We start from the raw sequence: 17,199 nt of genomic DNA on the forward strand, positions 1-17,199 counted from the left end.
GTCCTTCAGGAATGTTCTTTATATAGCCAGCCGCGAGTCAGACACTGGCCCCTGCTCACCCCACTCAGGGAAAAATTATATGGGGCACCTGCTGATCTGGAGACCACAGTCCGGTTCATTCACCAAGTTAGGCTTGTTGTCTAAATCCTCCACCATATTCTCAATTAAGAACGAAGAAGAAAGGCCTTCAAACTCTGTGTAGGGCGCCCATAACTCTGTCCAACGAACACTGGAATCTCCAGTCAGCCAAGTGAACCAAACTCAGACAAAAATCAGCCAATTGATCCAAAATCTACCTAGAACGCTTTAAACCGGTGAATTCAAACTATAAAGAAATGAAAAAAAAATGAAAAAAAAATAAATAATAATCGCCATGTTCACCCACTCTCTTGTTATTAAACATGTCAAGCTGACCTGGGGTTGGTTGATTGAAAATGTCAAGCTGACCTGGTTTTGGTTGATTGAAATGTCGTGATGACCTGGTTGCTGAATAGAAAGTTCTGTTGTCCTTGTCGTGACGACAGCAGTGACAACTGACCCTGTAAACTGTTAGTAGTACTGCTTGTAATCTTGGACCTTTTTTCTCCGAGGGGGTGGGGGGGGGGGCACTTGAAATTTTAGGGTGGCAGACTAAAATTTCCGGGGGAGCGGCCACTGTTAAAAGTGTATGTTTTCTATATAAAATTCCATTTCGTTCGGGGGTGGGGGTAGACTTTCTTCGGGAAGGGGGGGGGGGGGCTCTGCCACCCTGAAGAGATGCCTGGAAGAAACTCTGCTCGGGCCTGAAGTTTTACAAAGATTTTTTTATCAAAAGCACCCATAAATAAGAAAACAGTTTTTAATAAATATAATAAAAACTAAAACCATATCAATATGCCAATTAAATCTAAATATAGACCAACATCAACGCAAACAGGATTGACAACTATATATCATCCAGCCGCAGAGGGGAAAATCAGCTTAATATACAATAAAGTTGTATGTAGTGTAGCTTTATAATGTAGGCCTTCTTTTTGTAAATTGAACTGCGGTCTCGTATCCAAAAAGTCGTAGCACTTATAGAAATATAGCTCGTGTTTTTTGCCAAGACGCCCGGAATCTAACCGAACGGGATACGTGTTGAAAAATTTCGTGAGAACTACCGAACAAAATAAGGTAGGAAAAATACAGCGTTAACTGCTGTTAAGAGGATCGGTATGGGGCGGGGGGGGGGGGGGGTGCAATTAGCAGAATAAATGATAGGCTTACGTGTTGTTTTTCTGTTGTTTTTTTTAAAAACTATTTATAATAACCCAACGACGTCTATATGAGGTATCAATTCACCAGCATTTTTTTCCCCACACAACTCATCTCTAACCCCACCCGTCCGATATTTTAACCGGTGTCCACCCCGGCCGGAAATTTAAGTGCACCCCTCCCCCCCCCCCCCCCCCCACCCAAAAATGTTTCAACTGCTCCCTCTCCCGGAGAAAAATGTCTGAAAAAAATCTGCTCACTGTTATGCTTTCCCAGCCTTGTGGTGACTTAATTAAATTCGGAAAATAGTCAAAGGTTTTGATTCCTAAATGGGCACAGCTTTACCCTACCCGACGAGATGCCTGGAAGAAACTCTGGTGTTGGTGTTGCTTATGGATGGTAGCTAAGGTGTGTGTGTGTGTGTTGTTTACCAGGACGCCCCCACCCCATCCCGACACAACTTGTGGGTGTCTGTGTCCACATGTCGAAGACCCATTAACCAGAAAAAAATTTCTCTCTATTTTTTTTTCAGGGTAAAAGAATTGTAGCCTTGCTAGAAGGACGGTAAAGATCTAGATCAGTATAGCCTACGTTGCTGCTGAGTTATGCTAGTTTTCGAAAGATGGTAAATCCAATTTCAAAATGGCTGACGGTGGAGACAAGGATAGTAGTACGACTGAGGTATTGCCGTATTAACTTACTATTAAATGTTGATCTAAGGCGAATTAACGTGCAACATGTAGATCTAATGCATTTTCCAATTGATAGATACACATTTAATATCTAACTGAATAAAGTATTTAGAATACATAGGCATAAATACTACTAAACCTTGATTGATGTGCTGATAAATAAACAAAATAATATTTATTTTAATATTTAGGCCTATATTTATAGGCCTATAAATAAATAAAAATAATAAATTCAAAAATAAATAATAAATTGAATCATGATTGACAAGAACAAGAAGTTGTAGATCTATCAAACAAAGAATTTAGAAACTAGAAAGTATTCTCTGACATTAGTTTGATTTAGAAACACTGACAAGTCCTTGATTAATTTCAAGTATTTTCTAGTTGACAAAAATAATGAAAAACCACTAGATCTAGAATCTAGATTCTAGGACCTAGGTGACTAGTCTAGATCTAGAATCTAGATTCTATCTTAATCTAGAAATCTAGACGATAACACCACAATTTTAAATTTAAAAAAAAGGGTTGTTACTCGGATTACCCAACGCCCAACAATATAGATCTTATATAGTCTATAGGCAGCATCATAAGATAAGATTTTAGGACTTGCTACTAATATCAACATTAATCAACACAAACCAGATTCCTGCCATAGCCCTAACTAACCCAGATAGTTGGGTCTATATTGAATCATTGATGCCTGACAAGTGACAAGGGAATTGTATGGAAACATGCTTGACCTGTGTGTTATGCACACCTCTTTCATTCATTGGCCAGCATCTGATCTAGCCGAATTTCTAAAACTCATAACATTAAGGCATAAAAATAATTTCTTACCATAACACTAAATTGACTAAAAAAATACCTATTTTAAGGACTAGTGTTGGACATAGAAAATAACAGTACCCCATCACTAGGAATACATATGCCTGAATTGATAGAATTCAATTAGTTTTTAGAATTTAATATAGTATTTAAAAAAAATAGTTTTTGCTATGCAAAATATAGGCCCTGTAATGCCCTATATATTATAGTATATATATTTATGCTACAAAGGTTTATTGTAAAGGAGAATGATAGTAGATTGTTGGGTCCTAATGGTCATGTCATTTATTTATAGTTTGATGATGATGATTTGGAAGAAGATGCCCCCCTTGAGAAACGAAAGAAAATATTTTCCAAAGAATGTGAGTTCATAAACAGCAAAAATGGTTTTGTTTTTATTAGCCTAGTATTAGCACTTTTAATTTTTAATTTAATATCCTCACTCAGATTTGTTGATTAAGATAGCTTTTTATTTTTATTTTAGTAAGCCTTTCAATGGTTAATACTATTTTAAATATAAACTCTCTCTCACCGTAGAGAAATCTTATATCTTATTTTAATTATTATCCATTTGTCTAAATAAATATTTCATTCATTTAGTCTTCCTTAAACTGAAAATAGACGCTAAATTAAATTTGTCAGAATGACTACATTATGACATTTAATAGTCATGACTGTTTTATATTCAATGTATAGTGCGCTGCATGATGTATGGTTTTGGGGATGATCAAAATCCTTACACTGAATCTGTTGATCTCCTAGAAGATCTAGTCATCGAGTACATTACAGAAATGGTGAGTCTTTTATAACATTTTTCATACCTGACCGAATAAGGCTAATGATTTTACTTATTTCTTAGATTTCTATAAGTGTAGTCTAGGTGTGGTCTGCATTGGCCTTAACTTATCTAAATGTGAGTCTCATGGAACATCTCATTACCAGAGAAAAAACCTGAGACTAACTTGCTCCCATTCATGTACTATACCATGCTCTCCTAATCTTCTTCTAACACTTGTGTTTGTTTATGTAATGTGTAATGCTGTTGTGCTTATTTTTTCATCAGACCAAAAAAGCCATGGAGATTGGTAGATCAGGACGCATCATTGTGGAAGATATCATTTTTCTTATTCGTAAGGATCCCAAGAAATACTCCAGAGTCAAAGAACTTCTGCTCATGAGTGAAGAGCTGAGGAAAGCTAGAAAAGCTTTTGATGAAATCAAATATGCAACAACCAAATGAAACTGTTGGCACCTGTTTAAACTTTTACTGTAAAAAAAAAGGGCAGCAATCCAGAATTTTCTGACGATGGAAATATTGTTCAGTTTCAATTCTGGTCAGCCAAAAAGTCAATTAACCTGCATCTCAACAATGTAGATGCAAAAAAGGTCATTTTTATGATAATTTTTTTACCCTCAAAGATCAGTGACTTACTTTTAAATGTCAAAACTCAATTTATGGAAACTAGAATAGCTATATATTTCCTTGCTTTATTTATCACAATATTATCATAATGGACTACTGATATTATAACAAGGCTGTTTATGGCTATGCAGTACACATGAAATTTGAAAATGTGTTTTTCTAATATAAATGTCTTAAGTGATTACTTTATTAAGTGTGTTGGGGGACTCATGTTGTGCATTATTTGTGTAAATATTAATTAAATGTGGTCTTGTCAGAAGTACTTAAAATAAAATTTTAAAAAACTTGCTGTTTGTGATTTTTATTTTGTAACATTGTCTCAATTTTTACATTCAATACTTTTAAACAACAATGACAAAATTCATAGCATGAGCAGCAGACATTAAAAAAGTATAAGGATGCTTATATACCATAACTTTTTAAATTTCTACTTAATATCAATGATCATAGGCCTGACAAGTAAAAGCTTTATGACCATAAATATTTTAAAAAAAAAGGCTAGATATGAATGGTCATAAAAACATCATAAAATAATGGCTTGCTAAAGAATATGTACATTTATTAATGAACAATTTTTTATTAAAATTAGAAAAATGTTCAATATTATTTATGTATGAACTTTTTAAAATTATGGGAACAGTTTGTGATGCCAGTATTAAAAAAAAATATTGAATGATCCTGCATTACAAAATGCTAAATGATAAAACATAATGTAACATAGCTGCAATTAAGGATGGGTGAAGTTCATTTTAAAAATTATTTACATTATCCAAAAGAAAATTTTGGTCTTAAAACTGAACCAATGCAACAATTACTATCATGACCAAAGCTTGTTTTAAATATCAATGTTAATTTTGTGTTTTAAATGTTTTTTTACATGATAATTAAAAAGAAAAACATTCCTTATCAAGCATACATCGCATACAAACATTAACAATCCTTTTAATTATTTTATTACTTTCTTCTGCTGCCGTGCTCTGTATATATCATTGACAGGTGCTGCTAAGTTCATATCATTATCTTCATCATCACTTTCTGTCTCAGTAACTTTTCTTTTGCGGGCACCACTTGCTATCTCAATAGAGAGTCGAGTTCCAGGGTCTAATCTAAAATCACCATCTTTTCCATTTTCTTCCCCAACAGGCCCTAAAATAAATTACAATTTTTAGTAATGACAGAAACATTGACTATTCAATATAACAGTCAACAGTATTAAAGGAAATGTAAACAGAATGTTGAAGTATGTGGTATAATGAACAAAATTGTGTATATGATACAATCTTTAGATAAAAATTGATTCATACAGAATTGTGTTATTGTTAAAGAGATGTACTTTATAGTCATTAGTGTAAGGTTTGGATTTTTAAATATTTTTATCAGCAATATCTACAAAAATGCAATATATCTACCAAAAATGTTTTGAGTTAATCAATTTAAAACAGAGAAATTCTTACTATCTGGAAGCTTGACAATCCTCATGAATTCTATTAATTTATCTACAATCACATGAGGACCCTAATGAAAGAAAGAAAATGACAAATGTAAAAGAAAATTTGAATGGAAATAAAACTGTAAATTAGAAATGAGGTTGTATTTAATGAAAATTATTTTTTAATCGTTAAAAAAAGGTCAATTTGTGAGGTTGAATCCTACTATGAAACAATGATTGATAAGGGAACCTACTCTAAAACATTCAGGGGGTGGTAATGACTGCAGTAGAACAGAAGCTGCTGGTGGTGGAGGAAACACCCCACCTGGTATTGGATGTGCACCAGTTGCTGAAATAAACATTTTAACAATTACCCAACACTGCAAGTAAACAGGTTGACAAAAACACTCTTTTAGTTTTAACACTTAGATTCATAAAACATAAGTTTAATTAATTTAGCATAGACTTCTTCTTTGTTCTTAATTTTAGTGTTGGAAGGGATCCCCCTCCAACACAATTAAGTATACGTGTCAACTGGTTATGCGCCATTGAAGCCATTGACTCCGATTTCAGCCTGCTTTTCTTTTTGGAGTTGCTTCCATAGCCTTTGTCCAACCAAGAACAAACTACAAGGCAGCAGTTGTTTGCTTTTGGAGTTGTCTCTCCTAGAAGAGTGGCTGTCCCCAGCTAACAAGCTTCATCTGCCAGAGGGTTCGAACTCAAGACTTTTCGGTTTAACAACTTTGCGCTTTACCGACTCGACAACGCCGACCCCTATTTAGTATAGTTATTGTTAAGGAATTTGTTTTCCTACATCCAATATGATATTACATATTAGAAGGCTAAAATTTCATTTCCAATCAATGCAGAAGTTCATTTTGTGTTTTGAACATATTGCATGTTGTATATAATACTCTTAAAGAGAAAATGCAAGTGAACGTGACTTACGAACAACAGCTCGAGGTTTAAAAGGTAACATTTGATCTGTGTCAGGCTGTGGGAACTTAGGCCGTTTTGATTTTTCGTCATCATCATCAGCTGTTGCTAAAAGAGCTAACTTTGCCCCACCTGTGGGCAGCTGCAGCACATGATGCTTGACCAAGTCCTACAGGTAGAAGAATATACACATTGGTTAACATCCACAATAAGTTCATTTCAGGTGAGCGTGTGTTACCTCTAGTGATAGCAATAGCAAGATCGCGTCTATAATAGAAAACACTAGGATTTGTAGGGTGTCATTCCATCAGATGCTCACTGAATGACCTGACACATAATTTTCATGAGAAGAAACTCAGCATAGAGACCCAGGAAAAAACAAATTAAACCTTGGAAAAACCTCAGCACATACCCATGGGAGCAATACAATATGATTGTTAACAAACTTGGTGTTCTATGCTCTCCACCTGCCTTTGATTGTCTTTATTCAAATTTTTCAAAATTTTTGCTTTAAATTTTATAAATGGTTGTATGAATACATAGACAACACTGTTATACTTCAAATTTATTCTATTAACTTTATGTAATGTAGTCTTGTTTGTGGATGGGGGACTGGGGTCTTAGAAAAGTATGATGGTCTATAGCATTGTTATATAATGTTGGAAAGTTTTACTTTAGTGTTATTTTGTTTCACAATCACAAAGACATAAAATACATTTCAAAAAGGTGAATTATGTCTTATGAATCTTACCCAATAACCTATGGCCCTCAGTTCATTATCAGCACAAGGAAGCAATCCTAGAAATTTGTATCTGTCTATCAACAAAGCTGTTTCCTTTTCATTAAATGCTTGTATCTAAAATAAGAATTATCAAATTAATCAGGCAATCATATAAAAAATATTAACATTTAATTTATTGTGCACAGAAACATATAGTGTACAGTATCACAACTCTTTGACCTAAATTTAAATAGTAATATGTATAGAAATAAGTAACATATAACTTCTAGCTACTAAAATGATCTTTCTTTATTTAGTATATTACCTTTTCTATAGTTGAAGCTCTTCTTTTCTCTACTTTAACAATACTGGCCAAATCACCAACTTGAGATTCAAACAACAAAAATTTGCTCCATATATCTCTGTTGATTGTAAATATTTAAACTTTACACAAAACACATTTTCAATAATCATTCACATTTATGAAAAATATATTTTTAAAAACAAAATAAATATGATGCTTTATTCAAAAATTTAAAATGATCTTTTTAAAAAAAAATTAAATAGTGGAATTTCAACCAGTCCTTACGTAGATTTTTCTGGCTGTAGTTGATCAGATGATAGGACTCTCTCAAACAAAACTCTTGTGTTGTTGTCCTCTGTTAAAAAAATACATTTTTAAATAACAATCTAAATCAAATCTTAATGCTGAGGAAAGTGAGTTATAGTTTTACATTTTTTACTACAAGAACAATTACTGTAATTGCAGCACTTCGACCTACCATTAAGATGTGACATGAAATCAATGTAACAGGAAGCATACTCCGGATTCTCTGCAAACCTTTTTAGACCAAGTTCAAAAATTTTCAATGCAATATTCTTTTCCTGTATTAAGAAAATAACAGATAACAAAAAATTACCATAGTATTTTCTTTAAAATATAAGGAACCTATAAACAAGTAATCTACCTTATTTGCATATATTCTTTTATAGTATTATCTTATTTTAAGGTTTTATATTATATTTATAAAAAAGTAATTTCTTGATCTTTAAAAACATTGAGAGTTAACTTAAATAGTGATTTTTTTTTTTTACCAAATCAATAAATAAAAATTGTTACTTTGACATGATTTTTACTACAGGTATCTAAATATTAGTGCTAAAGAACATACCTTACTACAATAGTACTCCATAAGAGCTGCAGCAACAAAGACATGATAATCTGATCTTTTGTCTTCTCTTGCTGCTTTGAACACAAGCCTAGCTGATTTGATACCTTCAGCCCGTCGTGCAAATTTCATATACTGTATATAGGCCTGAAATACACAATTTGCAATTCACATTTTCTTAACTCGGACAGCTATTAATTATTCTGTTTCATTCATGATTGTCATCTTAATAATAAACCTACATAACAAATCTTACACTACATAAGTTGTATTTTTATTTGGAAGGATTAGACACTATAAATATTAAAAATAATACTGTAAAACAATACTTAAATATTTAACTAGACATGAATAATAATAATAATTTATCTTAAAAATCTATTTACCAGAGTGGGTTTAATATCTTCAACATCAAGGAATTTTTTATAAATTTGATGAACCTTTTCAAATTTCATTCTACCCTGTAATAAATAAAAACATAACATTCTTACTAAAAAAGTAAATAGTTTTAATTAAAAGATCATTAAAAAAAATTGAGTGATCAACAAACCTCTTCAAAGTCAGCATAAGCGAAATATATCAACATATTCCTTTTCATTAGTGAGTTAATGGCCCTTTCAAAGATGGCAGCAGCTTCATCAGCAAAAAGTTTTCCAGCATTTTGATCCTACATAAAAAAAATGCATACAAACTGCATAATTATTGTGCTATGTTTCATGTTAAGAAATCCCATAATTACTTGAGTTTTTTCTATCAAATATATATTCAACTTCAACACAAACAGGAATTCCTTTTCTTCCTGTTTAAAACACACTTATAAATATAATAAAAATATCTGATGATAGAAAATAAAGATATAACTTCAGGCTGATAAGTTACTCTTTATCTGTACTTAAAGCACAATAAGGCATTGCGTAACCAACTCATCCATAAAGTACATTGCATTTATTTGCTTGTTCTTACCCCCTTTTCAATAAGAATTTTGCTAGATTGTTCAAGATAAGATGCAGCTTCAATCCAAATATCAGGGTGATGACCTAGACACAGCAAGCACTGCTCATAAGCAAACATCACTGAAATAAAATCACATATTTTCCTTATAGTGAACAACACATATCCAAGTAATAAAGTTGTTAAAGAATATGATTTAATTCATATATTATATAAGCAAATTTGACAAAACATTATAAGCCTTAAGGTTAAAAATATTCTCAATGTACACAAACTAAATAAACTGTATTAAAAATATTGGCTAACCTCTTTTTGTTATCATTGTTTGGTCTTCAGTTCTTAATGGGTTCTTTTTCTCCCAAGCTATGTATTTTTTCCACAGATCCACCTGTATTACAAATTGTAGATTATAACTCAAGTTCAAAATGTGAAGCAGTTTTTATTCAAACATAGTTATAATAAATTTAACTTTCTATATGTAGATTTATTAATGACCATCACTTTAAACCTGCAACTTTTTAAACAAAGTTTTTATAAATATAGCTATTTTATAAGCAGCAACAAAAATAACCAGCATTTTATTTTAATTTACATATAGAAGATTGTTGTACCTGTTTGGTTTCATTGTAAGAATTCTGTGGTGGGACGGAAGGTGCGTTTTTGTCAAGACCCCGTGTTGCCACCTCATACTCTTTGGCTACTCGCCTGGCACCCATGTACTCCCGACTCCTGTCATCAATCATCTTTTTGGCTATAAGACTGTTGATGCTCTGAGAACAAATAAGAAAAATGGAATCAAATTTTTTAATAAGTTTTAAACTGAAAATAAAATGCAGATTCAAATTTAGTGGGGTAGAAATATATTTTATAAAGCGGGGTCAGACTGCTAACCCAAAGTCGAAGGTTCGGATAACGGGTTAGAGTATGTAGGTTGTCCTTGAGTCCACTGACTAGACTACCAAACTCAGTAAACAGGTGAAATCTATTTCATCTGCCCCATGTATCTTTGGCACGATCAGGAAAAGATGATGATTAGTATAAATCAAATCTACAATTTGAAAAACGAGGGTATGGGATAAAAAACAATTCTGGTTTGATGAGGACTATGTGAACGTGTTTGTGTTAAGTTTTAAACGCATCTAATAAAATTTCTAAACTCAGATACATATATTTAGATTTCTATTGTACATACATTTTCATATGCTGTGTAATCTTTCCATAGTAATTCAATGTTTATCATTGGATTAGTCACACCTCGCTGGTAAACTTTTCTTACAGCAGTGATGCGCTGATTTTCTGCATAGGAGCCAACAGCTTCTCTATAGAATAAAGCAATATGTACACATAAGATATAGGTGTACATGTAAGATATATGTATGATTACAATCACTACAAAAGGAATCAAAATCAACTGATAGTGTACATTTTTAGATTGTATTTTAAAAAATGGTTGAGCACTTACACAGATTTTAGAAAACTGATATACTCTGCCCAGATTTGATAAGACATTATATCCATTCCTATTTTCTCTAATGCAAAGTCATAGGCTTGTGCCATTTTCTCCCTGAAATAATATTTTTTTTAATACCAATTGAAATAAATTCATACCATGAAAATAGATTGCAATAAGCCATTAAAATAAAAATCTGTTATTAGTTAGAACATATAGATTGTGTATGTTTTTAGTAAAAAAAAATTATTAATAATTAGCTAGATAACTAATATTTAAAAGTGTTTTTTGTAACTTCATACCTGTATGATGGTAATGAACCTTTAGTTTCTTTGATGTATGATAGGTAGAGTTTCCAAAGCTCTATATTAAGAACCTTAATAAGGCATCTTTGGAACAGCTAGAATTATCCAAACCAGCATAAGGATGTTTTCATGGAAAATGGAGTTCGAACAGTAAAAAAATGACTATATTAAGATATCCATGCAGATTATCGCTTACGTGTTCAACGTTCAGTTTTAACTATTTCAGCTTACAAAGATTCAAAGTAAACATGCTAAACTCAAAACATGACAAAACCCTAAAAATGTTTGCTCATATTCTTTATTTTGTCAGAAATAATACAAATTTGGAAAAATATGAATATAGTCTTAATTTTTTATATAGTAAAAGTAGAAAAATACTACATATTTCAAATTCATGGTTAAAAACAAAAAGTTTACGCTATTTGGCAGCAGTAATAGAGAAACTCTGGCTCATTTCTTACTATGAATTTTTTTTAATCTAAAAACAAAACACTGAATAAGGTCTTCAAAACAGGATTTTTTAACACCAGCGGAACAGCCATTCGGTTTAGATATTAATTACATATATCATAAGTCATGTTCCATAACTATTTGCATGTTTATAGTAATGCCTTTCAATGCACAAAACAAACAATGAAGAAATTCTGTTATTAAATAATTTATTTGCAAGATAAAGTTTGATTTTTAATTATTGCTATCCACAGTATATTTATTTTGAAGACCTTTAACAGTTCTCTTACCATCTTGGTACTAAAACACTGACATTTTAAAAGTTTTTTTTTTATTACTGACCTTTTCCACTCTTTCAAAGTTCTTTAGTTTCAACTGAAAAAGCCATGACAAACAAAACAAAGATAAAACATCAGACTGTCAATTGTTTGGGACATTTGTTTATTCTTATAAAAAATATGAACATGTATGTTACTCATGCAGAATAGTTCACTTATAGCTTCTTTTTTTTCTATCCTTGATATAAACTATCATTGTATTTTGAAGACCAGCCATGTTAACTCAAAAAGAACTTGAGAAAACCATTGTAAATGTGTAAAATTAATCTTTATTTCAAATTAAGGTTAAATCTAAAAAATAAAAAAAAATTTGATCCAGGTGTATTTTAAAAATAAAAATAAATTGAAAACAAAATAAATTGAACTAGTACTGTACTATCAAAAATTTGAACAGTTTCAAAATTGACTTGAGTTTTAGATTGCTTTAAAATTTTATAAAAGCTTTCATCGCTCAGTATTTAATTCTTTTTTGTAACAGTCAAATTGAATTATAAAGTGTAGGGTGGTGACTGCATGAATAGTAACTTCATCATTATAAAAAATAGTATTTTTGGAACAAATTGTTCTTTCCTTTGGAAATATTCACTGCAGAATAATAGGCTTTAACTTATAAAACATGTTAAAATGAATTTTATAAAGTTGCAAACATTTGCCCAAGCTTGGATTTAAATTTAATTTTTAAAATCGAGTTGTTAATAGAAAAGAACTGGCTTCATCAGAGTCAGCAAGCCCCATCGTCATCTGGGAATTCAACTCTCTTCCTCACTCTTCTTAAATATTACAACTGGTGATTTGTTTAATTGGTAAAACTTAATAAAACCGACATTTTATTTTGGTACAGGTTTTGGATAAACACCAAGCAGTCAATCTAATCCACAATAAATTTGATTATTTAAAAATGTTCTTGAGTCCACAAATTCAACTTATTTTATTATGGTTTTAAAAAACCTTCTGAAACAGTACCAAAAGTTGGAAACCACAATAGAAAGGATTGTTTTTATATATCTACCCATCTGCCATAGCCAATCATTAAAGCTAACTGAAAATATACTAAGTAAAAATGTTTACTGTATGTGTATTTTTGGCATTGTATTGAAATTGTTCTTCGTTATATAAGGCAAGTCAAATTATTTTAAGGTTGATGAAAAAAAATTATCAAAGCAGGTCTTCCCAAAGAATAAGAATGCAGCCATTTCTTCATAACAATATTACTGTTTAGAAAAACATGGGGAAAACATGACTAAATATATGTTTCACGTTTTTACGAACTGAATATTTGCAATGGCAGATTTTGACTTCATTGAAAGAATTATGACAATAAAATGGGAGTTTTAAATATTTTTACTGAAAAAAAATTGACTGGTGAATTTTAAATGGTGGTCCTATGAAGTAAAAGCACATTGTGATAAAATACCGGTATATTGTTTATTGACCTTCAAAATCTGCAGCCCCATTTATAAACCATGACAACAAAACAATGAAAAAAAAAACTAAAGACAAACTCAAAACACTGAATAATGTGTATAAAAACAAGTCAAACTCAGTTGAATGATTCCTACACACATTTTATCCATCAAATTCAAATCATTTGTACAAAGAGATCACAGGCACAATGATAATCACTAAAAATATTAACACTAAACAACCTCAAAGTTTATTTAGGCTATAGTGTTCAATTGTATTGACAATGCTGAAATCAAATTGGGATTAGTAAAGGAAAAACACAACACATCCCCACCCTGCCCAAAGCAAAAAGTCAAACACATATTTGTTTGAAAACTTCTAATTTATGAACCAACACAGGGAAGTATTTCAATTTTCTTTAATATACTTAATAATTAGACCTGATTCCAATAATGTTAGTCTTTAAAATGGAGTAGAAAGATACAATATATGTCCATTAATGTGTTTGAGGGAGAAAGAATAAAAGCATTGACTGATCAGTGATCTGCTTGTGCGAAAAAAGTCATTTAAGTTTAAGTTTTAAATGCCCACCTACTAAAATAAATCAAATATCTTGCATGAAACCATCAATTTGATTATTTTGGGCAACCTGAGTAACCATACTTCAAAAGTGAAGAGCATGTAACCCTACATAGGGTTGTTTTAAGAAGAAATTATGGACCATTTTATCTCAACCAGGACTTTCATCTATTGGAATCAGGATAAAAGAATTGTAAATATAATAAACCTCATGTTCGATATAGATCTTCCAGTATTTGCCAGCATTTGGAAACTGTTCCACCAGTCTTTCATAGGTTAACCTTGCATCTTCAATTTTCCTTATCTGCCAACAAAAATAAACATTGCAATATGTTAATCTCTTCACAAATTTAACAGCGCTTACTTTAACTTTAATAATGTACAAAGAAATGTGTCCATAATAAGTACCATTTACCTGTGCGTCTCTAATTAATATGCTCCATGCTTCTGTATCGTAAGGATAGGCCTGTATTCTTTTCTCAGCTTTAACAAGTTTGTCAGCAATATAGCCACTCCCTTGCTCCTGTTAAGAGTGAATAAATAATTTAAAATTCTTCCATTTATTAAAATACATTGTCAAGATAGAACAAAAAATCATAGCATGGTACAATTTTTTTTAAAGATTTAAAATCAGCTGTAGGCTTTTGAACATCTAATCTTAGTAAAACTAATAATTCTTGAATGATGGGCCTTTCAATAAACAACAGGCCAAGAAAATCTGAATGGGAAATACTAGAAATAGGGCCTAGCCGCCCTAGAGACAGATCTAAAAAATAATTAAAAAATATTTAAGCCTAGGCCTAATAATAATATTCCTAATAATATTACTAGGCCTATCTAATATTACTATATTACTAATAATTTATCAAGGCCCAACAAACAGAAGGCCTCTAGACTAGACGCACTAGAACTAGATCTATTCTGCAGCTTAAATTTCCAATGGAGGCGAGCGAGTTGACGAGATTCCTTCCATAATGTTGTTGATATGGAATAAAAACGTGCTTTTTAGATTTAGACCGTAAAAAAAAATAAAAAATAAAAACTTAAGCCTAAAATTAATTTAGAAATTTTATATTTTTAGAATAAATGCTATAAAAGTTGCAAATCCAGAGAACTTGAAAATAATTTGTTGAGTTTAAGGCTACATTTCTATTTATTTTCAACAAGCCTAAGTTATAACCGGATGTTTCACTTTCGTAAGACAAATATTGATTGGCTGTACAGTAACTTAGTGATCGATAACTATTTGTTTACAAAACTTTGCAGATCAAGTTTTTAAATGACAATGCAAATTTTAAAAACCCATGACCTAGTTTTCTATTTTTAGCTTACAATGTGTACAATAAAATCAATGGCGGCCTATCCAATAGCAGGATGCCATTGTTTATGTCGCCATTACACGTGAAAACCAAATTGTTTTTGCTTTTTTTTTAATTTTTATTTAGTTACCGAAAATATTATAAACATCAAATACGTCCAATCTTTAGTAAAGTCCAAAAAAAACCAGACAGACAGGATTTTATAACCATATTAATTGTAACTAAGCCGTGCCTGATTTTTAAACTAATTTATAGTTTATAGGCTACACCTCTCAAATACCTTTGAGAGTTTTCTCGCTCGTGTCCATTATTAATCATCAGATGTAACACATATTTTTTAAACCTAGTCTAGGTTCTAGATATAGAAAATGTAGATCTAGTCTAGATTAGATCTAGATCTATCTTGAATTAAATCGAGACTACCTCGGGGACAAGCGGTTTTTGCGTTCCTGGCAGGGCACCTCGGTCAGCTGGAGAAGCTGGTATTGTTGCAGCATGTATAATTTTCTGCATGATATTCTGCATTTTCACAATTCTTATTTAACAACGATATTAAACCAATTTTTAAAATGTAATCGTCTGTATTTAACCTAATTAAGTTAACATAATAATGTTTAGACAAATCAGCAAACAAATAACGCTAGCCGTTTGATATTCATTGTCATTACAATTTAGACCGGAAGTGATAATACATGCTCAGAAACAAGAGCGGTGAATACTATAAAAGTATACCTGTTGAAATGACACGAATCTAGGCCTCCCGAGTGTAATCCTTCTTTGTTGGTTGACATTTTATGAAAGATATTAACTATTAAAAATGAACAATTTAAAAAGTAAAAATATAAAACATTTTATAAATTACTAAATACTGTGTCACACATCATCACAAAAAACCACTAGTAAAAGTGTATGTTTACTATATAAAATCCATCTCGTTCGGGGGGGGGGGGGGTAGACTTTCTTCGGGTGGCGGAGCCCCCCCCCCCCCCCCCCCGAAGAGATGCCTGGAAGAAACTCTGACCCCAATAAAATATTGACTTAGCTCGGTAAACGTAGATTATTTTAATCACTTCTATTACAATTTATTAAAACAGTTTTATAAAACGCGAAATAACGGCTAAAATTAAGTTTATACAATTAATTTCTTTAAATGCAAAAGTGTTACGTCACATGTTGAACACCTCTTCCCCTAACCGCAAAATTACGGAACACCCTCCCCCAACGAGTGAACGAAACGTTTGTCATTGTCTTTCCTATGTACAGGGCTGGCGTTTGTCGGTGGTAAATGGGGCTGTAATAATAGATATGCTTCGAGAAGGGAAAAAAATGCCACTTTTCCGAAACGGAGGAAAACGTTAAGAACAATTGAAACACTCAAATTGGTACACTATTTTGCTGCTACACGTTTTTTAAGACTACAATGAAAATATCAGGCCCTGCTCGGATGGTCGACGCAAGGCACCGCGCATAACGACGACTCTATTGATTTTGTTACCAGATTCTATTAAGTGATTCTTTTTTTCATATGCAAGCAAAAGTGTATGATTTTAGGCCAACAAAGTCTGAAAAACCTTATATTTTACTTGAAAAATATGCTGTATATTTCCAATAATACCTCATTCGTATAAATATTGTCCTTCTACATATTTGAAAGCGAATTCGGCCTGTTTTATTTACCTTTTTTTTCGGTTTATCATAAGATCTATAAATGTTTTTATGTTTTTAATAAGTGTTTTTTTTTTAGTTTTTGATCACATTACTAACGCTTATTTTGGCCCTATACTAAGGACTTACTAAGTTTTAGTTACTCTACACTATCCACACTATAGATTATAGGAGATCTATAACTTCAACTACAACGCTATCATAGTATGAAGTATAATCAAGGCATAATGATGATAAAGAGACAGGGATTGGTTGGAAGCTACTAATCTTGCATAAAGTGCAATATTCGTAGATTCCAGGAGAGATG

The 17,199-nt window shown here is 31.7% G+C and overlaps 2 protein-coding genes across 3 annotated transcripts; one reads left to right on the top strand and one right to left on the bottom strand.

Annotated features, from left to right (window-relative positions):
- Positions 1-1,780: 1,780 nt before the first annotated feature.
- On the top strand, positions 1,781-4,440 carry LOC131936295 (transcription initiation factor TFIID subunit 13). Of its 2 annotated transcripts, none has more exons than XM_059293212.1 (4): positions 1,781-1,917; positions 3,049-3,115; positions 3,450-3,547; positions 3,817-4,433. In XM_059293212.1, the coding sequence occupies exons 1-4, from the start codon at positions 1,879-1,881 to the stop codon at positions 3,991-3,993; spliced, it is 381 nt and encodes a 126-aa protein (XP_059149195.1). In that variant the 5' UTR covers positions 1,781-1,878; the 3' UTR covers positions 3,994-4,433. The 2 variants fall into 2 exon arrangements, with proteins under 2 accessions (XP_059149195.1, XP_059149194.1); XM_059293211.1 differs by having other exon boundaries at positions 1,844-1,975; positions 3,817-4,440.
- Positions 4,441-4,784: 344 nt separating this feature from the next.
- Positions 4,785-15,913, bottom strand: LOC131936294 (cleavage stimulation factor subunit 3). Its single transcript, XM_059293210.1, has 21 exons — positions 15,651-15,913; positions 14,324-14,431; positions 14,117-14,212; positions 11,930-11,962; positions 11,135-11,232; positions 10,845-10,946; positions 10,575-10,701; positions 9,994-10,152; positions 9,689-9,770; positions 9,395-9,504; positions 8,982-9,098; positions 8,818-8,892; positions 8,435-8,578; positions 8,045-8,147; positions 7,852-7,921; positions 7,588-7,684; positions 7,293-7,397; positions 6,554-6,710; positions 5,860-5,954; positions 5,631-5,691; positions 4,785-5,322 (listed from the first exon to the last, which is right to left on the bottom strand). The coding sequence occupies exons 1-21, from the start codon at positions 15,750-15,752 to the stop codon at positions 5,123-5,125; spliced, it is 2,241 nt and encodes a 746-aa protein (XP_059149193.1). The 5' UTR covers positions 15,753-15,913; the 3' UTR covers positions 4,785-5,122.
- Between the last annotated feature and the right edge of the window lie 1,286 nt (positions 15,914-17,199).

This window comes from Physella acuta, unplaced genomic scaffold (assembly GCF_028476545.2).
Source record: "Physella acuta isolate Inbredline_101_S28 unplaced genomic scaffold, ASM2847654v3 ptg000174l, whole genome shotgun sequence".
NCBI lineage: Eukaryota > Metazoa > Mollusca > Gastropoda > Physidae > Physella > Physella acuta.